Raw genomic sequence first — 25,867 nt, 5'->3', positions numbered from 1 at the left:
TCAGATTTGTTTTATTTATTTTTTGATGGTCAATGCCTTACAAGACATTTTACATTTGAGACATTTTATTAGACAGTGTGTAATGGCAGATTTACAACAGATGGTTTTGTATTAAAGTGAATCAGGATTTCTCACAAAGCTCTGAAAGAAAATCAGACAGAAATCATTATTGAAGCTTTACATCTTGTAGTATACATGTAATCCTTCTTCATTAAGCACCATTCAGTAAAATACATACTGTATCATGTATGTTTTAATTTCCTTGATTCCCAGTTGTAGCTGTACAACTCACTCACCTGCAACTCCATCATAAGTGAAAGAGGCATCTCTGGTGAAGCCCCAGCACTCAGCATATTGCAGATAGGCCTCCACATCTGCGGCTGAGGCCTTCCCTGTCCGACCTTTTGGAAAACACAATTCACAATTGTGAACCCAATGATGTTTCCGCACTCTTCCTCGTGTTGTAAAGGAATGATTATTTGGCTTTTTATACATTTTTAATAAAGACTGGCGAACGTGAGAGGATGAAAGGAAATGAGTAGGGGAGAGATGGAGAAGGATCAGGGAATGCCAAGTCCGGTCTGTCTTGAAACCAGTTCCCTGATGAATGGTTCGACCCCTCAGCCCACTGAGCCAAAGTGGCACCTCTTTACTGTTAATCTTCAAACATCGTGGAGAAAAAAAATATTTGGCAAAATATTCTCATTACGATTTTCTCCTCCCTGTAGTAGTGTAGTTGAGTTCCTGAAAACCCACCAAGATGTTACCTGGTTGTCGGCTAAATGTGATTCTGCCTTGCTCCACACACATTGACTTTGATCAGGGGGGCACAATTATTTTAGTTCAAGGGCCACATTGGCAATAAGATATTGAACAAATGGCCAGATGTGACAGACATACGTTTCTTAATAAGATCAGCCTGCATTTGTCATTTAACTACATATAGTGAAAAATGAAACAACTGTTGCTTGTTACAGCTGCACGTGTGTGCTGTTTCTGTGTTCGTCCCTCTCCTGCCTCTGTTACCGTACCTGTTACCTATCCACTTCGTGCCTTGTGGCACATAAGGCCTTCACAGAGCACCTCCACTTCTCCCGGTCAGCTGCTGCAGTCCTCGCTTCAGCCCATGATGTCCATCCTAGCTCTTTTCTTTCTTTCTCCAGAGTACGTCTCCAGGTGGTCTTCGGTCTTCTTTTTCTTCTTTTTCCTTCTGGTGCCCAGGTCATTGCTATATTGCAGTCATTGTTGTGGTCTTGTCTTAGTATGTGTCCAATCATTTTCATCTACAGAGTTTCACTTCTTCACTAAGAGGCTTCACCTCAGCTCTTTCTAGTAGGTCTTAAGTTCTGACGTGATCTTGCCAATGTATACGGAGTATTCTGCGCAGGCATCTATTATGGAACACATCGACTGCTTTGTTGTCTCATTTGTTCATTTTCAATGTTTCACTTCCATAGCCTATAGCAAGACTGGCACCACTAGTGTCTTGTAGAGTCTTAGTTTTGTTCTCCATGTGATGCTGTTGGAGCTCCAGATCTTCTTGAGTCTGACGAAGGCACCTCTTACTTTTGATAGTCGGTTCTTCAGGTCTTTCGTCTCTCCTCCTTCTTTACAAACTGTGGCTCCCAAGTATGTGAACTGCTCCACCTCATCAAAGTCTTTTCCATCTATCTGAATTCTTTCCTGGTTGCTTGCGTTAATTCTCATTGTTTTTGTTTTCTGTGTGTTGATCTTAAGACCTACTCGCCTGGCTTCTTCATCCAACCGTGTTGTTTTATTCTGAATTTGTTGTTTTGTAGAGGATAGTAATGCTATGTCATCTACAAAGTCCAAGTCGTCTAGTTTTGATGTTAGCTTCCATCTGATTCCATTCTCTCCCTGTCTAACTGTTCTTCTCATGATCCAATCCATCACAATCAAGAATTAGAATCCTGACATATTGCAGCCTTGTTTGACACCAGTGTTAATGTCAAACCATTCACATATTTCTCCCTGGTCTTCCACTGCACACTGAAAGTCTTCATAGAACGCTTTGACCATCCTCACAATCTTCTCTGGGATTCCGTTCTTTTCCATGATTATTCAAAGGCTCTTGTGATGGACAGAGTCGAAAGCCTTCTCTAAGTCTACAAAATTCATATACAGTGTTGCTTGCCACTCATTAACCTGTTCTATGATGTTCCGTAGTATGAAGACTTGCTCTGTTGTTCCCCTTCCTTCTCTGTAACCTGCTTGTTCTTTTCTTAGTCTGCAGTCAACTCCATGCCTTATACGGTCTACAATATTCCTGCCAAGTATCTTTCCCACAACAGATAGTAGGGTTATGCCTCTTGAGTTCTTGCATTCTTTGAGGGTTCCTTTCTTTGCTAGTTTGATGATAAGCCATTTCTTCCAGTTTGTTGGGATCTTTTCATGTTTCCATACCTTTCCTAGAAGTTGGTGAACTTTTATCGCTGAGAAGTCTGCATCAGCTTTCAATAGCTCAGCTGTGATACAGTCGATTCCTGGTGCTTTACAATTCTGCAGTTTCTTTATCGCATCTTTGACTTCAACAATTGAAGGTTAATTTACTGTGATCTCCTCGATACCGTTATTGAAATCACATTCATCATCTTCTATTATTGGATTTTCCGGTTCTTCTGCATTAAACACATCCTTGAAGAGTTATATCCATCTTTACGTAATTGCATCTCTTCCGCTGATGAGGTTACCATTTTTGTCTTGTACTGCTGTGCTCTGTCTCTCGTTGCATAATGTCTTTGTGATTCCATATAGGATCTTCATGTGCTGCTTTCTTGCAGCGTCTTCATCTTCACTAGCGATGTTCTCCAAACATTTCTTTTTGTCTGCTTTCATACTTCTCTTCACCTCCTTGTTCTTCTCTGCATACTTCACCTGTAACTGCTTCTTGATTCTTTCCGAATGTGTGTTCAGGATTTCCTTATTTAGTCTTTCTCTTTGTTCGACAAGGCTCCAAGATTCTTCGCTGATTCATGGCTTTTTCTTTTTCCGTGATCTTCCAAGGACTTCTTCAGATACTTCTTTATATGCATTCTCCATTACTTGGGCTTCACATTCCACCTCTTCATCTCCTACTGCTTTCGCTTCCTTTTCTAGTGGCTGGAACCTGTTTCGCAAACTGATGGAGAGGTCTTTAAGATGGTTTTATCTTTCAGCTTTGCTGTTTCATACTTGATTCTGGAGTTCTTCTTTTTCTTTTGATGTTTCTTCAGTCGTAGCTTGATTGTTGTGCATATGAGGTAGTGGTCACTTCCGATATCCGCAGATCTGTGTACTCTTGTGTCTTTGACTGAATTCCTGAATCGTTTGTTGACTAATGTATGACCTATCTGATTCCTGGTCTTCCGGTCTGGGGATATCCAGGTTGCTTAATGTATGTCTTTATGTGGGAACAAAGTTCCTGTTATTACTAGCTCATTCATGTCGCACATCTCACACAGCCTTTCTCCGCTGTTATTCTGCTGTCCGAGACCGTGCTTGCCCATGACCTTGTCGTAATCTTTGTTTTCCTGTCCTACTTTTGCGTTAATATATCCTGTTACAATCAACATTTCATGTTTATTTCTGCTGTCTAGTAGATCCTGCAGTCTTGCATAAAATTCATCTTTTTCTTGTTCTTCGGCATCTTCAGTGGGTGCGTAGATATGTATGATTGTCATCTTGATGTGTTGGGAGTGGTATCTGACTTGAATGATTCTCTCATTGACAGGAGTCCAGTCAATCAGGGCTCTTGCTGCTGTTTTTGACATCAGTATACCTACTCCTTGTCTATGGTTGTCGTTGTCTCTTCCTCTTGGTGCTCCGTTTCTGGTTTCTGTAATAATTTGTTTTTTCCAAGTGCGGGTTATCAGCCCACAGCCCAACCCCCAACCTGGAGGGCCAGTGGGATCCCTTTTTGTCTGGTCTCTACTCTTTGACCTGTTCGGCTTGGGTGGCTCTACCCGACATAGCTCTGGGGGTCATGGAGACACGCAAACCACCCCACCACGTAAAGGTGGAGATCCCATAGGGGTCTCCTGCCTCTGCTCTTGTTAATTGGCTTAACCGCCCATGCCCAGGATAAAAGCAGCAGGATTCGGATTGTCATGAGATGCTTCACTTGTTGCACCTTCTGGCTGCTGCTTCTCCAGCCTGGGTATTTGTTTATGTGCATCGGGACTTTGTGTTCTTTTATGTTTGGTTAATGTCCTGTCTTTGCGTAATTGTAAATAAAATCCCACAGTATTGGGCTGTTTGCATGGTTTGCAAAAGGTGTTTGTCATGTTTGAGGACCATTTTGATCTTGGGCCATAACTGTAATCAAATGGGGAAATCAATCCAGCTGTCTTGTGGTCTGTACTGCCATCACCTCAGTGTACACTTCAAAAGAAAAAAAATTCTAAACTTTGAAGGATAATCTTACTCTTTCTCAAAGGTTTAGTTGTTGTAAGTGACTGAGCAAACCTGTAAAAAAACATATGAAGCCTTGAGTAAGATATTAAACATGTATCTTAAAACACTTACTGAACAGAGAGACTGAATTGATATGCTGCCCTGCCATCTGGTCCTCGAAGCGTATCACTAGGGTATCAGCTCCCGTGTTGAGGAAAGAAGCCTTTGTGTTGACTTCATGCCCGTCAAACTCCACTGAAAAAGACCCACAGAGGTTGAGGATTGAGTCCCTGATCGGGATATCACTTTGGCTCAGACTTGTATCTAGCATCTCACAGTTATAATATATATTTTGGAATGACATTTGAGCCATCAACCCTTCCCTCAAGACCACATTTGTAGCTAGTAGGCCTCGGGTTTGGAAGCCGCTTTGTCAGAGGCAGTGAAAAGATTAATACAAAATATTCCAGATATAGCCAGGGACTTAACATACCAGCATGCTAATTTCATGAAAAAAGATATAGAACTGCTTAATTCAGCCCTAGTTTCAAGTGGGAGGGCTAACCTGTGTTTAAGTTTGTAAATTTGGATCCAATTTTAGACAATCGCTGATGCCCCCCATTTCCCATTAAACTACTCTCATTCTGAGCCGCCTCTAGTCTCCTAAAGGTGTGTTTCAGTCATATCTTAGTTGCTTAGATTCTTATGTCATATAAATTACGGAAGACACTCCTTTTAAACCATCTCTTGATGGTTGACTACAAGCTTACAGATAGCTGAGTCCAGGCTATCCCAAATTGCAATTGCTCCGAGACTGGAAACCTACTGGCTGATTGTACAAAGCTGCTTCCATCGATGTTGTGGAGGTTTGCATTGCTGTTGATTAACTCACACGTGCCATTCCTGTAAAGCACACAGCATTAACAGTCCATTGCATTACATTTAACACTTGTATCACTTCAACCACTTATCTCTGATGGTACATGGAACCATTGAATTTTTTCACAGTTCCACAATAAATCAGATTGGACTCTAGGGTATTGTTTCCTCTCCAGAACATGTACACTGGAAGGCCAATCATCATCACACACCCCATCTTGTCTTGCATAAACTCTCATTAGTCTCCTTTCTTGTGATTTGCACTACCGATTGCTGCCCCAAACCCACTAACTTTCTCCAACCGCCATCACTCTTCTGAATGGATGATCATTTCAATCTGCCCCAGTTTTACCATTCCTCCATTTACCAAATGTACACATCATATGTATCTTGCACATCACACTGCTATATAATGCCTTTTTATTAATGTACTGTATATACTCAATAAGTATGAATTACATCTTGTATTATTTTTTGTGTACCACTCACATCATACTTCCTTGGCTGAGAGTGAAGGTGTCTTTTTGGTGAGTAGGTGTCCATGACATCCAGTAACTGGTGGTATTCTTTAGGATGTCAATCATTTTTTTATTGTCTGAATATTCCATCAGGAGGACCCACTTTCCCATGTACTGTCAGTGCAACAGAAAATATTCTTGTTCAAAAACATATACAATATATTAATTCTCTCTCTCTCTCTCTCTCTCTCTCTCTCTCTCTCTCTCTCTCTCTCTCTCTCTCTCTCTCTCTCTCTCTCTCTCTCTCTCTCTCTTTCTCCTGGACACTGTCCTGGGCACTGTACTTATGTTGCAGTGTGGCATCGGGAGCGTACCTATGTTCCCCGGGTCCTATGTTCCCCAGGTCCTATGTTCCCCTGTCTTTTTGTGGGATCAGGGAACATAGGACCCTTTTTCTAAAAAAGGGTTCTATGTTCCCCGCATTGTATGTTTCCGAGTTTTCAAATTGTGCCCTTCCCAAAACCATCCCTAAAACTAACCTGTCAGAAATGCAATGTTTCTGAGTTGTAAATTTGTGCCCTGACCAAAACTATCCCTAAACCTAACCTGTCAGAGGTGCAACAACCTGCGCTTTGCCATGCGGCAGCAGTCTACTTGGAAGCAGCGGGGAACGACCGTAGGACCCTTTTTTGAAAAAAGGGTCCTAAGTTCCCCGCATTGTATGTTTCCGAGTTTTCAAATTGAGCCATTCCCAAAACCATCACTAAACCTAACCTGTTGTAATGCAATGTTTCTGAGTTGTAAATTTGTGCCCTGACCAAAACTATCCCTAAACCTAACCTGTTACAGTCGCAACAACAACCTGCGCTTTGCCATGCGGCAGCAGTCTACTTGAAAAAAGGGTCCTATTTTCCCCAGGGAACATTGGACCTGGGGAATATAGGGATGACCCCGTGGCATCATGCAAAAGTGTATTTATTTCAGACCAGTGTATCCTGCATTGTAGTTCAACGCCTTTGCAAATTAAGTTGTGGTCCTCAAAAAGCACTTTTGGGATATTACCAGATCTGCACAGTTTTCCTGCCGTGTTAGCAAATTTCTGGTGATGAGGCAAATTTCTGTTGCTAAACACAAAAATGTTGCTTTCTGCTGTTCCGTGACCAAAACCATTCCCAGGGGCGATTATAGACCAAAAATACCAGGGGGGCATTATTTTTTCAGGGGGGGCAGATAAACTGGCTGAAGAGATTCATTTTTAATGTTATGAATATTTAATGCGCAAAAATGTATATCATGTCGCGGTCACTGGCTGTTCAGCACAGGGGCCACAACATGGGCCTGGAAGAAATTTACAGGGGCCTTGGCCCACCCTGTCCCCAGTCTAGAACAACCCATGACCACGCCTAACCCTAATCTGTCAGTAAAGCAACATTTCTGCTACTTTACTTTTTGCCAAGAACAGCAAAACAAACAAGGGAAATGGCGAAATTGTGCTCTGACTGAAACCATCCCTAAACCTAACCTGTCACAGGGCATTATTGAAGACGTATTAACTAGACGATACGATTCAAGTCAATGTGCTATCTTAACCCTCAGAACTCCAGCGGCACGGATCCGTGCCGCTTTTGACATGTTGAACATTGACGTAATTAAAACAAAAACATCACATAACTGGAAGTCCAACCCATGTTTTATGAAAACTAGACATCTCAACCATCATTTTGATACCTCATATGTGTGGGTATCTGCTATACAACTAACAGAGACATTGTTTTTAAAAACGTGTTTTAATATTTTGTTTACTTTGACCGGAATGCTGTTGGAATGACGCAACTTTGAAGTCGCGGCAAAAATACTGTTCGATCATGATCATTTTTCTCCGTCAAAATAACAGAAAATAACCAGCGGAACATATAATTAACTTTGTAACTATGGTTTTCATTGGTTTTAGAAATATCTGATCTCTAAAATACAGGGATAAAACATTCATATAAACCAGGAACTGGTCGATCAACCGGATGCTATTTTGTGATCAGTGTTGCGTTTCCAGGGAGCACAGTAAACCTGGGGAAGTGGTAGTGGCATATTTTTTAGTGTTCACGGTTTATATTGCTGGAAATATATTGAAGGAAAATTACAAGAAGAGTCGTCATTTCAAGGTGTTTCACGGACGTATTGGTATGTGGATGTTGACAATGTCGGACGACATCAAAGTTGACACGAGAAGTTGGAGTGCAGATGAGACGAGCCTGCGACCTGCCTACTCTTGCTGCTATGCTGCTGCCGCTGCTGTTGCATCCATAGAAAGTAAGTTTGGCTGATAAAATGTTTTGATATTTGTTGAACAGACATGCAATTGCCTGCAATTGTACCTTCATATTTGAAAAATTAATCCCTGTCGCTTGGAAGATTATACAATCTCATGCACATCGTAGCTAATTAGGTGGATGCCAGATGTAAACAGAGGGGGTGTGCACCCTCATGAGTGACAGAGTTTTGTAGAAGTAGGCAAATAGATGTGAGATTGGCATATTACTAACGGTGTTGGACTGTAGTTTCTTTTCTTAAGGTCTTTGTAGTGGGTCATTTTGTTTTTTATGTTTGGAAGAGGTTATATTAGCCTGATTTCTGAAATGACTGCATGGGATGACTTGTCCTATGCTTTCTTACAGCAGGCCTAGGCTCCTGACCTCAGAAATAATTCATGGCGTTGTGAATCTCTTTATGTATTTTTTTGCACTCCTGTAGTAATTTACTGTCATGAAAGCTAGATTGTGACTTAACTTTTTTCCTCTCTCAGTTGGCTGTTACAGATTTACTGACCAGATAAAGGAAGTTCCCGCTGATGCAGACCCAGAGTAAGTAGCTGGCATTGTTTCATGTGTTTAGGGCTATGCCAGGTTTGACACAATATTTGCATTTAGTGATATTTCATATTTTTTGTGACATTTAATCTCATCTAAATCTCATCATGTTTTTGAACAGTGTTGGGTACCCAGCCACCTATGCACGTTGACACAGCCAGCAGCGGGCACCTATTGGGATGGACCCAGCAGGATGACCCAATAGGGTGAGATGCTGAGCTAATGTCACTCATATATATTGTAGATTATTGTCTTAGGTGTGTGGGAAATAATTAAATGTTTGTTTACATTGTACAGATGAAAGTTCAGCCCACTCACTGTTGACACCAGTGACACACAGATTGACCAGATCTCATGGAAGTACCCCCTGAATCAGACCCAGTGTAAGTATACATGCTGGCACGGTTTTGTTTATTTAGGCTATGCACTGTTTCATGTGCTTAGGCTATGCCAGGTTTAACACAGTATTTGCTTTTAGTGATAAACAGCCTAATTCATATTTTGTGTAATATTTATTCTCATTTAAATCTCATCATGTTTTTGAACAGCGTTGGGTAGCCACCCTTGCACGTTGACACAGCCAGCAGCGAGCACCCAGGGCGATGGACGCAGGAGTGGAGGATTGCCCAATAGGGTGAGTTGCTAAGCTAATGTCACACACATATAGATAATTGTTTTAGGTGTATGGAAAATAATTAAACATATATTTTTTTAATTGTACAGATGCAAATTCAGCCCACTCACTGTTGACACCAATGAGGGAACAAGAAAGGCTAGGCAACCCCATCTTTTGACAACGGTCTCCACCGGTCTATTTCTAAAAATGTCAACAATACATCTGCTATATAACAATGAATTATTTTAAAACATTATATGAGACATTTTAAGCAAATGCTTATTCATCCTTTCTATCTGCAAATAATCTTGAACATATACAGAATGTATGTCAACCAAACTGCATGAATTGCATAATCACAAAATTGCATTATTTCAAAAGCGCCTATGAGTGTATGGCTACTTTATGACAGGATTGCATATTTGTGAATATTTTATTGTAAATTTTAATGGGATTTTGTCCAAAGAAGTGCTTATTAGTCTTTTGGTTTCTAAATAACCCCAAACATTTTTGTTAGACTGTGTAACAGCCCCTCCTACCACATGAATGGCCTGTCTCAAATTCAAAAACGCCTATAATATATAGCTGCTATATGATAATATATGTTTGATTTATAGGATTATATTGGTCATTTCAATGGAATGTGTTAAAATATATGCTTATTGATCATTTTAATGTGAAAGTTGGCCTGAATTTGTGTGTTTGGGTGTATCATAGTCCTCTACTCTCATGAGTTACACAGCAAACACCATAAAATCGCCTATATTGTACTGCACTATAGTGGCAATATTTTTTTCTTGCCTTGTTGTAGATAATCATATATGATTTCATTTGTTACAGAACATATGTGTTTACAATCTTAGCCAATAAAAAGGTTTTAATCTGTATGTTTGGTATTGTTCATACTCATTTATTATGAAAAAACTAAATCGGATTTTTGTATTTTTTCATTATTTTTACTCTGTCATGTTTATACAGTAGGTTTAAATAAGATGAGATGTACTCCATCACATTGCCTAGCTTCTGCTGAGTAAAATGATATAAAACACTTGATAGTACACCTCCCTGAAGCCCTCATACATGTATTCAAAGACAGATATGCGAAAAGTCACCAAAAACGCTTGGAGTTCTAAGGGTTAACCACAAGTTTTGTCATCCCGGACATGTAACGGTGAAGGAAACAGTGTGTAGTAAAGATGTGGAGCTACTGGCCATCAGCGTACGTCCTTACTACACTCCAAGAGAATTTTCACACTGTATAATAATCTGCGTCTATGTCCCCCCGAGAGCGGCGCCCGAGACTGCCTGTGACGTCATTCACACAACTGTTGCGAGGCTACAAACACAGCATACCGAGGCTTTCTTTGCCATCACTGGGGACTTTAACCACGTTACCCTCAACTCCACCCTCACCAACTTCCATCAGTGTGTTGACTGTGCAACAAGAAAAAATAAAACCATTGACCTCCTGTATGCAAACGTGAAGGATGCATATAGTGCCACCCCCCTTCCCCCACTGGGTTTCTCTGACCACAATTTGATCCATCTACAGCCTCTGGACATTCCAAAAGTAAAAAGGCTCACAGTTACCACACATACGTTCAGAGAATGGACACCAGAAACTGAGGAGGCACTGAGAGACTGCTTCGAGACCACTGATTGGAGTATACTGCAGGGAAGTGATGACCTGGAGGAGGCCACAGCATGTACTACTGACTACATAAACTTCTGCATGGACATTGTTGTACCAACAAAGACGATTCGCTGCTACCCCAACAACAAACCCTGGGTAACCAGGGATGTCAAGCAACTCCTCAATAAGAAAAAGAAGCTTTTTAAGGAAGGAAACTTGACTGAACTGAGGAGTGTACAGCGAGAACTCAAAAGCAGACTGAAGGAGGCCAAGGTGGCATATGGGAAGAAGGTGGAAATTAAAATGAAGGACAATGCTAAAGAGGCATGGCAGGGGATTAAAAAAATCACTGGGTGTGGAAAGAAGAGATGTATGGCAGAGGGTGATCTATCAATGGCCAATGATTTAAACCATTTTTACAACCGATTTGGAAACTCTGGCACAGAGGGAAGCATTTCTCTTGTCACCTCTATAGCCCCTGAATCCCCCCAGCCCACACTTGACAACCACTCTTCAGCAGGCTCCCATCTCCCCCACTCACAACCCCCCACTCCCGTTACTACTTCACCCTGCTTCACTAACAGGAACACTTCATCCCCACCACACCCTCCTACTCTGCCTATGAGTGATTCTCTAATTCGCCTACACTTTTAAGTCCGTGGATTTTATTTGGCAATTCCACTAACTATTAACTGCATCCAATGATGTTTTGGACATTAGAAAACATTTATCTTTCATATAAAATTCTGCGGCAAGAATCCTAACAAGAACCAGAATGAGAGAGCACATCTCTCCTGTCTTGGCAGACCTGCACTGGTTACCTGTCTCTTACAGAATCGACTTTAAGATTCTGCTCACAGTATTTAAAGCATTAAATGGACTTGCCCCTAGCTATATCTCAGACATGCTCTCTTTTTATGCCCCTGCTCGAGCTCTCAGGTCCACTGATACCAAGCTGCTAAGGACCCCCCACCCCCCGCAGAAGAAGATCGGCGACGCCGCGTTTGCCTGCTATGCGCCCAAGAGATGGAACGCCCTCCCCATCGAGATTCGATCAACCACCTCCGTCGACTCCTTTAAGAAGCAGCTGAAGACCCACCTCTTCATCCTTGCCAACTCCTAGCTGCCAAGGCGTCATAGTGTCCCAGCTGCCGCAGCGCCCTTACCACTCGCAACCAGCCCTGGCAGGGGGCTCCCCTAGGTGGCCGCTGGTCTCTGCCTGAGGTTTCTTCCTGACTATAGGGGGTCTTTTTTTTTCTCAGACTTCACTGAGCTTTTTTTTCCCCCTTACAAACTATGAATCAAGCGAAAGGGAGTTTTTCCTCACCCCTGATGCCACCAGGGGCCGCACCTGAGCGCCCAATCTCTGTGTGACTATCTATGACTTATGATAGGCCCAGCCACTATGGACCTTACACATCTAAGAATCCTGGTCCTATCATACGTTGACCTTATGACTCTACATTCTCTGTCTATCTCTTCTTCCTCTGCCTTCCTGCTTTTTCTGCCTCTCCTCTATACCTCTCCTTTTAAATCTATCTCTAAAAATGTTTTTTTTTTTCCATTTGTTAAGCACTTTGAGTTACATGCCTTGTATGAAACAGTGCTATACAAATACAATTATTATTATTATTATTATAATACAGAAAGTGTAGACATAACATTATTTCCCTCAGCAAGAATGAATATTTAATACTGGTTTTGGGCGTTTTCATGCCGTCCTGTTTTCCAAATGTCAGATTCAGTCTTCATATTAGCATGTAAAGAAACTTGTTTTGCCCAAGATGATTGCAAATGTTGATTCACAGTAATCATCACAATATGACAAAACTGTCAGAAAGGCCACTGTCCTTTCCATTATACATGAAATTTGCCATTTTGTGTGTGTCCACGAAAACTGTGTTAACCGTGTCACGGTCTGAAACCTCCTCCATAAATCAGTAATGGTTTGGTCTTAGGCCATACGAATCACATCACGTGATGTCATAACCTCTTTGGCAGGATACGGGAAGACTTTGTGGTAAATTTTGAGCTCCATCCTTCCATAATTTAATCAATTCTTTTTCATGCTCTCATAGCGGGAAAATTGCCTGTCAACTGTGTTATCAACATATTCATAAGAATCTGAATTATGTAGAAAAACACAGATAAAGCATACAGATACATGAATTGATTAAGGTGTTGTGGTGGAACTTCTGAGGTCCTCAGTTAGCACAACACCATAAAAATGGCTGAAATGTCAACGGTGTTACCGTCAATGGTGTTACAATTAAGTATGACAGACTGTCATACTTAATTGTAACACCATTGACGGTAACACCGTTGACATTTCAGCCATTTTTATGGTGTTGTGCTGTCATTGACAGTTGAAAAGGAGTATGTTTTGCCAATTTATATCCATATTGACAGACAAACAAACAAAATAATTTGTGTACTAGGGAGATGGGTTTATCTGCTCTGTTTTTTCTCCTAAAAAAGTGCCGACTTGTTCCCCTGCACTGTTGACCGTAACACAGTTGAGTAACACGGTTGACTGTTTTGAAAGTGTTTTTGCGCTATTGATCCCTTATGTGTTGGACAAATCCTATGAACATACACTAGGGATTATCTCTGGAGAAGGAAGTCTTGTGTAAGGAGGGTGACTATATTCAAATCAGACGTTACAGGGATTTATGATGAAAAATGTGTCAGTCTGTATCACAGTGACTCATAAAATCCTACTTATGAAGCTCAACAATCACATTTTCTATATCAGTTGCACAGATTAATGATAACATTACTGCTAAGGGACATAAGCACTTTCAAACATATATTGTTTCAACTCTGTAGTATTTTTATATATGTTTGAAATGACATAGTATTTGTCCATAACACTGTTGACAAAATAATTAAGCAAATGTTCGCTTTCATTAGAGTATTTATCTATAATAGAAAGTATTTATTTATAAGCTTGGCAATTTGTTTGTTTGGAAAATTAAATATATACACTATGTAAACATCTAGGTCATTTAGTTGAAAAAAAATACTGATAATTGACATTTTGCTTTTGCCAAAAGCGTAGGGGAATCGTAGAATCACTCCTATGGTCACCACTCCCACCATCATCAACAATGCAGCAGTACCTCCACCAATGGACACAGCAGGCTCACAAATCCCCACTACATCTATCCCCCTCCCCTGCTCCTCACTTCTGCGTCTCGGAACAACTTACCCACCACCCACCCCTTTCCCACTCCCCCCTTACGCCAACCCAGCACTTCCACAGCCGACAATCACCATTGATCAAGTTAGTGGGACACTGAAAAGACTTAAGTCAAAGGCGGCCGGCCCTGATGGCATCTGTGCAAGAATGCTAAAGACATGTGCTGAGGAATTAGCTGAGCCTCTTCATCACCTTTTCAAAAGGAGTCTACAAGAAGGCAAAGTTCCTATCTTGTGGAAAACATCATGCCTGGTACCTGTTCCAAAGAAAACTCACCCCAAAGAACTTAATGATTACAGACCGGTTGCCCTCACCTCGCACCTAATGAAAACTTTTGAACGAGTGCTGCTGCGCAACTTTCTCAAACCCCAAGTACGCCACGCACTGGATCCTCTGCAGTTCGCCTACCAAGAGAACGTGGGAGTGGAGGATGCTATCCTGTATCTTCTTCACAGGGTACATGCTCACTTGGATAAGGGTGGCTGTGCTGTGAGAATCATGTTTTTTGACTTCTCCAGCGCATTCAACACCATACAACCACTGCTGCTGAGAGAGAAATTGGTGCGGATTGGAGTGCAGCCTAGCCTGGTGACCTGGATCACTGATTACCTCACAGAGCGGCCCCAGTTTGTGAGGATGGGTGACATAACATCGGAGACAGTGATTAGCAGCACAGGAGCGCCACAAGGAACGGTTCTCTCCCCCGTGCTCTTCACCCTGTATACCAATGACTTCAGCTACAATTCTGGGACATGCCACATGCAGAAGTTCTCAGACGACACTGCAATTGTGGGGTGTATAAGAGACGGTCAGGAAGAAGAGTTCAGGGGATTGGTGGATGACTTTGTAGGATGGTGCCAAAACAATCAGCTGCACCTGAACACCACCAAAACCAAGGAAATGGTGATCGATTTCAGGCGCTCCACCCCGCCCTTGGTGCCTGTTTCTATTGGGGGAGAGAATGTGGAGACTGTCTGTACTTACAAGTACTTAGGAGTGCACCTTGACAATAAGCTGGACTGGTCCACAAATTCTGATGCACTTTACAGGAAAGGCCAAAGCAGGCTCTATTTCCTCAGAAGGCTGAGGTCCTTCAATGTCTGCAGCCAACTTCTGCTTATGTTCTACCAGTCTGTCATGGCCAGTGTGCTCTTCTACGCTGTGACTTGCTGGGGTGGAAGCATTAGGAAAAGAGATGCTGCACGCCTTGACAGACTGGTGAGGAAGGCGGGGTCAGTGGTGGGCATGGAGCTGCAGTCACTCACCTCAACAGCTGAGAGCAGAACACTGAGCAGACTGGACTCTATTATGGACAATCAGCATCACCCCCTTAACGCCACCTTCACTAACCAACTGAGTCTGTTCAGTCACAGACTCCGTGCTTTCACCTGCAGGACAGACAGGCTAAGGAGGTCCTTTGTCCCTTGGGCCATTCAACTGTTTAACAGTATACAGAAGGACACTAAGAAGGACATCATTATTGGGGATTGGACTGCCTGAGATGCCAGAGCTGGCCCAGATCTGGAACCTCTTGGCATGTGTGTGTGTGTCTGTGTGTCTGTGTGTGTCTGTGTCTGTGTCTGTGTTTGTTTTTATGTAGCTACTTGACACCTGAATTTCCCCCTGGGGATCAATAAAGTTTCTCTACTCTACTCTACTCTACTATCCTTTAAGAGTGTGGGTTTTTGAGCATTCTATAAAAAGAATGCGTTCTATAACAATGCAAGATTCTAAAATTCCAAATTGTATTGAATGGCGCCCAGAATTCTATAGAACTTTCACTGCCCGAACATTCCCGTCATACCGGTGTGACGGTACACTCTTAAAGGTTAATGCTCTGGTATAATGCCATGTTGCAGTGCCAGTTAGGATGTGCCAGCCAATAATTGTATAGTTCATATAGCCTATGAACCATCTTGTAAGTTTTATATCAATATCATTTCCATATGGGTCTCTGGGTCTCTCTCTCCCTCTCTCTCTCTCTCTCTCTCTCTCTCTCTCTCTCTCTCTCTCTCTCTCTCTCTCTCTCATTTGACTCACCGGTGTGACATCTGTGACTTCTTGTGCCTTCTTAAGGGGCTCACATTTTGCTTTGTGCTGGTCGTGGTCACAAAGTTCTTCACATGGAAATCAGAAAACAAAGCAGTTATACACTCGTTATTTTCAAGTGAACCATACTAACAAAGTAAATAAAATAATGTTTGTGAGTCATAACCTGCATAAATACACAGCAAAAACTGGAATGTTGAAATTTCAGGGTTAAACATGTCAGAGTTGATTTCAACTCTCAAAATGTCATTTTAACACATTCTGATTAAAATGGTGTTCAGTGTTGGAGTTATTTAACAGAGTTATTCAAACCCAAGCAAATCAACTCTGTAGAGATGTGAAGTGCGTCTCAGCCGAGTTAACTTAAGTTATCTTGTCAACGATATTTGAATTTCGAATTTTACCGGTCGCCATTGCCAGAAGAACGGCTATCAGTAGGCTACCAACGTCCAGAAGAGAGGACACCGGATGGCTTATGAAAGCATTGTTTCGGTAAGTGTGCGCCTTTTATGTATATAAACTTTCCATAAATTGCTTTTCACTGTGTAAATGTGCGTCAGCCGTGAGTTCCTGTTTGTGGAAAGTAAGGCACATTTCAAGTAATAGGAGGAAACGGTATTAACTAGTCTTTTAAGGGGAGCAAATGAACTGCGGTTTGCTGTCCTGTGGTGGATTTGGGAATATAGATGCTTGCTTTAATGAATTTTACAAAGGTAGGCTACATTGTAAAGTATTTCGTCCAGGTTCTGTCAACGGTGTTTAGTTAGCTACTGTAAGTCATCCCTTCTGGGATTCATTTGGTTGCTATTTCGCTTAGTAGAGCTCATAACGGATGGTTGGCTGTTGGGCGGATGCTTTTTAGGTAATAGATTGGGCTAAAGTGTGTCCACTTCACAGGCGATACCTAATGCAGGACGCTAAACTGACACAAATCTGATAAATTAGCTGACTATGTCTAGCCACATTTTCGTTTTGGGGGGCGCGCAAGCTGTCTTCGGTTACCACAAGTGTCATGTTATTTCTACGTAAGTCGATGGACTGCGACTTGTGTCTTTCACAAGTCCGAACTCTGATAAAGACAGAGGGAGAGCTCGCGCATAATATTACTCTGGTATGTTCGGTGTGGTAAGTCGCATCATGTGCTTGGTCAGCTTGCTTGCAAGAAAATGTTGTCGCGAGCGACAATGGTTTATTGTTTGTGTCAACGGACGTTTCTTATCTCGGCTCGTAGGCTATTAGTGCTGCTTTGCTTGCTTGGCTAGCGTCGTAGCTCGTCTACTGCGTTTGATTATTGCGGATGAAGGCTGCGTGGAAAACGGTTTATTCACCTGTCGTTGTGTTCCAAAATCATAAGGCTTTAATGCGGAGGGTTATAGTTAGCCAATTTCTCTCTTTCACGAGCAGGGATTTGTTGCTTTGTTGACACTACAGGGAAGTTTACTGGTTTAAAGAAAGTTGTGGCTTGAGCATAGGCAATAAGGCAACAGCTACTATAAGTATGCATGATAGCTGATATCAGCCGCAAATCGTGCGTGTGTAGTAGTTCCAGAGACCGTTTAGTTCTAGTGTGACTGTGTGATATTGTACTCTGTAGTATGTGCAGCATTTCCGAAGACTGGTTGGTTTATATTTTTATTAATGTAAATGAAATATGTAAAGTTGTTGTGTGCACTACAGTAGTGAGACAAAAGCCTTTCATACATTTAGTTAAGGTTGCCTGTATGTTTTGAAGGTGTGTCTGGAAAGCCCTGTAACGTTTTGTCTTTAAAAAAATATATAAATCTCTTCTGCTCTGGATAAGATGGATGTCTTTCCTCTGATCTGTTACCAAGACAGCTGGATGTGTAGGAAGCTGGAACTAAGTCACTGAAGAAGTAAACCTATGAAAACCGATTTGGATTGTCTGAGAGATGTAATTGACTGAGTTCAGGACAAATGTGTCAACTATATTGTAGGCCTATTACTTAAACAATAAAATCACAATAACTGTTTATTTTTTGGCTGTAGGACACAAGTAAAAGGAGAAGAATGCTGCTCAGCTGGGTCGGTGAAGCTCTTGGATATCATCAGCATCTATGAAGTAAGTTTTTTATATCAATGCACAACACAACAGCAGGCGTTAATGCACACACACGCGCACACACACACACACACACACACACACACACACACACACACACACACACACACACACACACACACACACAATGAGAGCTGGCCTGATATTGTTCTTTGATTCTGTGAATATGCATGGAATGCCTACTGTCTGGTGTCACTTCAGACAATTTTGCAACGATTTACTGTATGTTCTGTCTTTTTGTCTGTCAAATTCTCAAACTTGTTGTCATTCTTTTTGTCTTCCTCTTAGGGCACCGGTAGGCACAGAGTCATTCCGGTAGGCACGGAGTCATTCCTCGATAGACGTGATGACCTGGCACCAAAACCGCTTAATGTGTATGAAGCTGTCTGCATCGAGGGAAGAACCCAGTACTGAAATGTGAGTGTATAATCCAGTTATTGTAACCATGGGTGCCAGTTGTACTATATATTTCACAGTAAAATCCCAGTAAAATCCCAATTACTATTACAATACTCAAATCCCCACTAGTTTCAACATCCAATTATATTGTTCTCACTACCACTGGCTTGTCAGGACCCAACAATGCAGTTCAGGATGAATGTATGTCAACTGTATTGTAGGCCTTAAACACTTAGGGGTTTCTTTTGCCTTGAGACATGTAAAAGTTTTTATCTTTTACCTGACATGTTTCGACGGGTTACTTCCGTCTTCATCAGAGGGAAACCCCTAAGTGTTTAAGTTAAACAGTTAGACATAATGAACTTAATACATATGTATTGTAGGCCTATTACTTTAACAATAAAACCACAATAACTGCTTATTTTTTGGCTGTAGGACACAAGTAAAAGGAGAAGAATGCTGCTCAGCTGGGTCGGCGGTCACACTACTTATTCAAGAAGCTCTTGGATATCATTGGCATGTATGCAGTAAGTTTTTTATATCAATGCACAACAGCAGGCGTTAATGCACACACACACACACACACACACACACACACACACACACACACACACACACACACACACACACACACACACACACACACACACACACACACACACAATGAGAGCTGGCCTGATATTGTTCTTTGATTCTGTGAATGTGTATGGAATGCCTACTGTCTGGTGTCACTTCAGACAATTTTGCAACGGTTTACTGTATGTTCTGTCTATTTGTCTGCCAAACTCTCAAACTTGTTGTCTTTCTTTTTGTCTTCCTCTTTGGGCACCGGTAGGCACAGAGTCATTCCGGTAGGCACGGAGTCGTTCCACGATGGACGTGATGACCTGGCACCAAAACCGCTTAATGTGTATGAAGCTGTCTGCATCGAGGGAAGAACCCAGCACTGAAGTGTGAGTGTATGATCCAGTTATTGTAAACATGGGTGCCAGTTGTACTATATATTTCACAGTAAAATCCCAATTACTATTACTTATAGTTATTCATTCTTTTTCTGCTGTAGGACACAAATGAAAGAAGAGGACTTCTGCTCTGCTGGGTCTGCGACACTACTTATCTGAGGAGTCCTCAAACATCAGGATGTAGGAAGTAAGATCTTTTTTGTCATGCAGCCCAACAGCCCATGCGTGCACGCGCGCGCGCGCACACACACACACGTACAAAACATGCGCATGCACACTCCACTCTACACCACACACAGATAAACACACACTACCTTAAAGGAAAATCCCTACTAGTTTCAACATCTAATTATATTGTTCTCACTACTACTGGACCCAACAGCCTCTTTTTTCCAGCCCTGTCCGTCATCTCATTCTAATGAGTGCATGATCTGTTAACATGTAAAACAGAAATAGCGTATAGCACCCAAAATGCACATGCAGTCAAGTCAGAAATAACATTTTATATATATTTTTCATAATTTACCTAAACCATATTTATGATGACTGAGATGGATGTCTTGGCCTAATCATTTACACTTTTCTTTTGTTTTGCTTTTTCAAGACTTGTGGTGAGATGCCAAGAGCCGCCATGAGGGATATGCAACCTGCTGCTTCACCGTGCTTTTGGGAGATCATCTACTACGTGAACCTTGAGTATCTACAAGCCAGCTACTACAAGGTCCTGTACAAACTGTCAGTCTTAATGTTGCGACATCCCTGTCAGTTCTTTTGGACTGAATACATGCTGTGTTTGAAATGTATTATTCGGATAACCACCCTTGTCTGTTAATGGCGGATAGACATGCCATGGACATGCAGTGCACACTTTGATGTTTTCTATTTTGTTGTTTTATATGTTTTTCCAATGTTCTTTTTTATTTATGTTCTGTTATATGATGGTTATGTAAGTACTGTATGGAATGTAGTGACTATAGAGCCCAAGACAAATTTCAACCTGGGGACAAAAAGTTCACTCCACTCTGTTAGCGCAGTTATGGATGCACTGTAAATTTTGTAATTAACCAAAAGTACGGTGAGAAGCCTGTTTGTGCAGATGGACCTGCTGGCGGGCCTGTTTACTCATAGCTAAAAAAGCAACATATTCTCTGTGCAAAGCACATGGGCTCTTCGCAAAGGGGTTAAAGGGACACTGTGTGAGATTTTTTGTTGTTTATTTCCAGAATTCATGCTACCCATTCAATAATGTTACCCTTTTCATGAATATTTACCACCACTATCAAATTCTAAGTATTCATTATGACTGAAAAAAAATGCATTTTTCATACATGAAAAGGGGGATCTTCTCCATGGTCCGCCATTTTGAATTTCCATAAACAGTCATTTTTAGCTGCAAAAATGACTGTACTTGGACCATACTAGAAAATATTTGTTTATTACTTAGTAAACGTTCATGTAAATATCAAATTTGGCAATAGGCAACCCATTTTCAATGAGCAGCATAGTTGCAGTACCTTTTTTGACTATTTCCTGCACAGTGTCCCTTTAAACATTTTAATGTGCTGTTTTACAGTGTGCTATACAAAAGGTAAGGTGAAACTAATTTTTTGAAATTCTATAATTCTACAGTGTCACTGAAATCAAATGGTACATTGGTAAAACTGAACCATTTCCTTTAACCCCTTTTAACAGAGCCTTTACTGTCACCACCGAGTTTTAACCTGTTACTTAAGGCTCTTGGTAAGGTCATAGCAATGTTGCTATGATGTAGTTGAGTCTTTTCAGTCATGAGTGATCAGTCTTGCTGATAACCCATCTTTGCAAAGAGGATACAAAGACGCATGTAAATTCAAATGTAAATTGATTTGCATCTGTATAGTATATTATGAAATGTATTGTTAATTACCTTCATTGTTCAGCAATAAAAAATAGATCTGAAATATTATGCATTCTTGTATTTTGTTTTTTAAATTGATCTTAATTAATGCATTAGTCAACAATTCTTAAAATAAATGGTAAGCAGATGGAAGTTTGTACATTTATACCCTCATGTTTTAACTGAATGCATTGGGGAAAAAATAAATTGTGTTTTTGAAGACGCATTTTTCTTGGAATTAATTATTGTCATTTTAATGGTTTTATTGTCCGATTTTTAAAGTATGTTGTGTCGATTCAACCCAGTTTAGGAAGTTAAAAGGAGCTCTGATTTAGTGTTATTGTAAATCGAAATAGTGTTAATTTAACCCAGTTTAAGGAGTTAAAAAGGAACTCTGACATAGTGTTAATGTATATCGATATAGTGTTAATTTAACCTTATGTAGGGAGTTGAAAAGGAACTCTGATATAGTGTTAATGTAATTCAATGCAGTGTTAAGTTAACCCAGTTTAGGGAGTGAAAAATGAACTCTGATAAAGTTTCAATGTAACTCAATATAGTGTTACTTTAACCCAGTTTAGGGAGTTAAAAAGTAACTCTTGGCACAGTGTTAAATATTAACTATATTGAAAATGTTAATTTAACTCTTTAGAGTGTGGACTCATATAAACCCGCAAAAAGGGTTAAAATTGACTCTGTGGGAGTTGATTCAACCCTCCAGTTTTTGCTGTGTACTTTTTTATACTGTTGTTTTAGTAATGCTCAGTCTTTTAACAGCTGAGAAACTGTTTATACATGCCCGGGTATTTTGATCAACAAGGATTTTTTTTGCTACCTTTACCAAAATATCTTCGTTCATACCATCGCCAAATCCGCTTAAATATGCAACGGAGAGCTGTCATAGATAAGTTAAGCCTGAGCACGGTTTTCAGGAAGATTCGTATTACAGAGGAAAAACGTCCGTTTTTATGTAAACTACACGTAAAGGCGAAAATGAAGGGAAAGGTCTTCCAGTTTGGAAATGCACCGGAACTGTATGTATAAATGGCCTCTAAGGTGCAGGACTGGAGTAGTGTTGTCATTGCTTACCTGTAACACCATCATAGGTGAAGTGTGGAGGTCCAGAGAAGCCCATGCACTCTGCTTGTTTCTGGAATGCTTGCAGCATTGTGTCTGAAATCGTAGCTGAGCGCCCTGTTGCAGACATAAGGGATCAAGTTATACACCGTGTAAGTGTATAGGCCAATATTTCAAAATGTCAACATTTAAGACAACATGGTGAGCTGCACATCACACATTGAAGGCTAACATTTCTTTAGGATGTTAGGACTAGGACTATTACAATTGGTCTTCCATCCAGCTTCTTATTTAATACAAGATGGGCAAAAAGCACATATAGGGGACACATGTCGAATGAATCTTTGAGGGAGTGACAAATACATTTTCAAAAAAGTTGACTTGATTCCAGTTATTTTTTACCGAAGCCCAGAGGTGACACAGAGGGAAAAAAGAGAAAATGTATGTACTGGAGACAAAGACTAATGAGATCTCAAGTTTTTTTGCGAGATCTCGAGTTTCTAAAATTATTTCTGAACATAGGGGCCCGTGAGAAGGCAGGGTCCACCAGATGGCCAGTCCAGCCCTGGCTCCATGCAGTGAGCTCAGCCTCCTCGTGGGCCCCTATGTTCAGAAACCCCCATGTTTTTTTTTTTGTTTTTTTTTTAAAGAAATTCGAGATCTCGCAAAACAAACTCAAGTGTTTGTCCCCAGTACATACATTTTATCTTTTTTTTCTCCTCCATGTGACCTCTGTTCTTCCGTAATTTTGGGCGTCTAATAGAAAATCTTACCCATATTTGGAACTAGATGTGAGCAGGTGAATTTATGCTTGGCTTAACTAAAATAGCAGTTGCGGTTCAAAACTGGGGTGTGTTTCTCAAAATCATAGCTGCTAGTCAGTTAGCAACTTCGGTAGTTGCTAATACTAAATTGCTTTGCAAACAACAAATTAGCCAACATAGTTAGCAACTACAGCTTTGAGAAATGCACCACTGGCTTGAGTTTGGATCTACAGAAGTCTATAGGTGACGTCACATATGCTTTGTCCATTCATTATAAAGTCTATGGAAATATCTCATAGCCTTGTAATGTGTCCAGTCTCTGAAACAAAATGTCTAGATATTTTATTACATGGATCTTCGCTGACGCTTTCCTCCAAAGAGACATAGAGTTGTTTTCAGGGTATTGGTTACAGTAGATGACAGGGGAATCTTACCTAAAAGGTACAATGCTGTTACATTCAGTCCTTTTGATTGAAACACAATATAGTCAGGGTTGGAGCTGGGCAGATTTTCAATCACAATAACCATCGGCTCTCCTTGGAACTTTTCTGTCAAAATCCAAATATCAAAGCATCAGCGGATTATTGATATCAGAAGATATTGTTGTATCTTTAATATTGTCATGGTACAGCCACCCACACACGCACGCTCGCACGCACGCACACACACACACACACTGCTTGTGAACAATGGTCCATAGCCAGTCACTGTATTTTCCAACATATTACTTACCTGTCCAGTGTAGGCCATTGTCTTTGAGTGTACCATTCATTGTGGTAAATTCACATCTCCCTTTACTGCCAGGGGGGATAACAAAATACCAGTTTCATCAGTGTCATAAGTTCTCATTGTTTTATGATTGAATATTTTTTTAATCATTTTTGGAAACACTTACAACATAAATCCCCGATGCATAAGGAACGTGTCTGGCTGTTCTTTGGGAGTCAGAGTCACATAGGAACTGTTTCCGGATTTCAGCATGCTGGCAACCAACTCATTGTCGGCAAAGCCAGCCAGAAACGACCACTTCCCCATGCCCTGTTGAAGAAGAGAATGTACAACACACTGTCTGTCTACCAGCCTGTGTGTGGCTATTGGTATCACAGCAAAATAATATTCTCTCTCCCACTTCTGTTACATAGCAATAAGGTAGAGTTCAGGTGACTTTTTCAGTCTCTGTCTCTCTCTCTCTCTGTATGTTTAGCCTATGTGAATGTCTTTGCAGCACTCACCAGTGCCTCTTTCATATCCAGAGGCTTGATCAACGATTCACAATCAGGATCTGCTCCAGTGAGGGCCAAAAGAGCCAAGATGGCAGTGGCTGTCGTGAGGGCGCGCATGTTGGCGATCTCTCTAGAATGGACAAAGCTCTGCAGCACACAGCCACCAACTCCTCTGCTTTTTGAGGCCCTGTGTTGCGTAAGGTGTTTTTTTAATCCCTCTATTTGTATATTGATTTGAGAGCTGTAGAGTTTATTTATGACCCCGAGAGGAGCCATGAGATACTCAACATTATAATTTCCATTTTTGTTGTAATTGTCAAACTCTAGTTTTTTATTTTGTGTCTTGGGGCTGGCCATGGTCAACAGACCTAAAGTATGTATAATATAAACATTTACAGTATTAAAATATAATATATTATATTAATAAATAGGGCACCCCTACGATAGCCAATCAAGCATATTGGGAGGGCACCCAGGTAGCATATCCTCTATTATTGCTCCATATTTTTTGATATCATGGCACAGTGGTCCTAGACACATGATAAGAATATGAAATGAAAGTCATCCTGATGAACAAAAAGGGAGGAAACAAGTCCTAAGTGTAGAAATCAATGCCGTTTTTAGAATTTTCCTTATAATATGTCTGTACAAAGGCTCAAGCATCAGTTGAATCATCTATTTGCTCTAATACATATGGAAGACACCTTTCCACAGCTACAATGTCCAGAAAAAAGTTTCAGAGAAATTTTGAGTGTGCATACGCTTATATGCAGGGCTGGACTGGGATCTGAAAAGGGCCCGGACATAAGCTTATATATATATTTGAGACATGGTTTTATCTATGTAAATTACCATATTCTCTGATCTCGTGATTTCATGAAACCAGAAATGTTGAGTACCCTAAAGTTTTATTGCAGAAATATCTATGGGCCTAATGGATAAAATTTAGGTTGGCTTCCCAAAGTTTCACTTTGAGTAATTTCCATAATTAGCATACATATATTGTATTATTAAGGTAAGACTACTACAGGTGAATATGCTAAAAAATGTAAATGATAGATATCACCATGAAGCTTTCTCAGTTGATTACTGATGATGAGAGAAGAAAAAATGTATTGGATGTTTTTTGTATTTTGATGTTTTGATGTTTGTATTTTGTATAAAATGAATTTATATAGTGATATTTCTATATAAACTCCTTGGGGTCATAAATGACCCCGCTCGGTCAGATTAGTCGCAAAAACAGGCCGGTCGCTTGAGGGTTAAACTGGTCATATGCATCCTTCAAATGACACCAGGAATTATATGAAGCAGGACAGTATGAATGAATGATGTAATTATAGGTAGGCCTACTGTAGACTGTACAATGTGTGTGTGTGTGTGTGTGTGTGTG

General features: G+C 40.8%; 1 protein-coding gene and 2 long non-coding RNA genes across 4 annotated transcripts; 2 read left to right on the top strand and 1 right to left on the bottom strand.

Moving 5' to 3' along the window:
* On the bottom strand, positions 1-24,680 carry LOC134440541 (saxitoxin and tetrodotoxin-binding protein 1-like). Its single transcript, XM_063190651.1, has 11 exons — positions 24,484-24,680; positions 24,147-24,289; positions 23,984-24,048; positions 23,686-23,799; positions 22,500-22,604; positions 16,085-16,161; positions 5,761-5,903; positions 5,219-5,295; positions 4,525-4,647; positions 297-401; positions 1-141 (listed from the first exon to the last, which is right to left on the bottom strand). The coding sequence occupies exons 1-11, from the start codon at positions 24,589-24,591 to the stop codon at positions 122-124; spliced, it is 1,080 nt and encodes a 359-aa protein (XP_063046721.1). The 5' UTR covers positions 24,592-24,680; the 3' UTR covers positions 1-121.
* Positions 7,966-9,428, top strand: LOC134439673 (uncharacterized). The gene is made up of 6 exons (XR_010032820.1): positions 7,966-8,036; positions 8,530-8,587; positions 8,715-8,799; positions 8,891-8,976; positions 9,142-9,227; positions 9,317-9,428. It is a non-coding gene; the product is annotated as an uncharacterized LOC134439673 (long non-coding RNA).
* On the top strand, positions 16,308-20,339 carry LOC134440159 (uncharacterized). Of its 2 annotated transcripts, none has more exons than XR_010032919.1 (7): positions 16,308-16,585; positions 18,101-18,173; positions 18,462-18,590; positions 19,008-19,092; positions 19,408-19,525; positions 19,636-19,721; positions 20,139-20,339. It is a non-coding gene; the product is annotated as an uncharacterized LOC134440159 (long non-coding RNA). The 2 variants fall into 2 exon arrangements; XR_010032918.1 differs by having other exon boundaries at positions 19,008-19,099.
* Positions 24,681-25,867: the final 1,187 nt, after the last annotated feature.

Source organism: Engraulis encrasicolus, chromosome 23 (assembly GCF_034702125.1).
Source record: "Engraulis encrasicolus isolate BLACKSEA-1 chromosome 23, IST_EnEncr_1.0, whole genome shotgun sequence".
Lineage (NCBI taxonomy): Eukaryota > Metazoa > Chordata > Actinopteri > Clupeiformes > Engraulidae > Engraulis > Engraulis encrasicolus.
This window is presented reverse-complemented; position numbering and strand designations above follow the sequence as displayed.

Coding starts and splice junctions, on each gene's coding strand:
- LOC134440541 (XM_063190651.1), bottom strand. CDS start 24,591: ATGCGCGCCCTCACGACAGCCACTGCCATCTTGGCTCTTTTGGCCCTC. Junction 24,290..24,483: donor TGGATATGAAAGAGGCACTG/GTGAGTGCTGCA, acceptor CTTCTTCAACAG/GGCATGGGGAAGTGGTCGTT. Junction 4,648..5,218: donor CAGCTTTGTACAATCAGCCA/GTAGGTTTCCAG, acceptor GGTCTTTTTCAG/TGGAGTTTGACGGGCATGAA.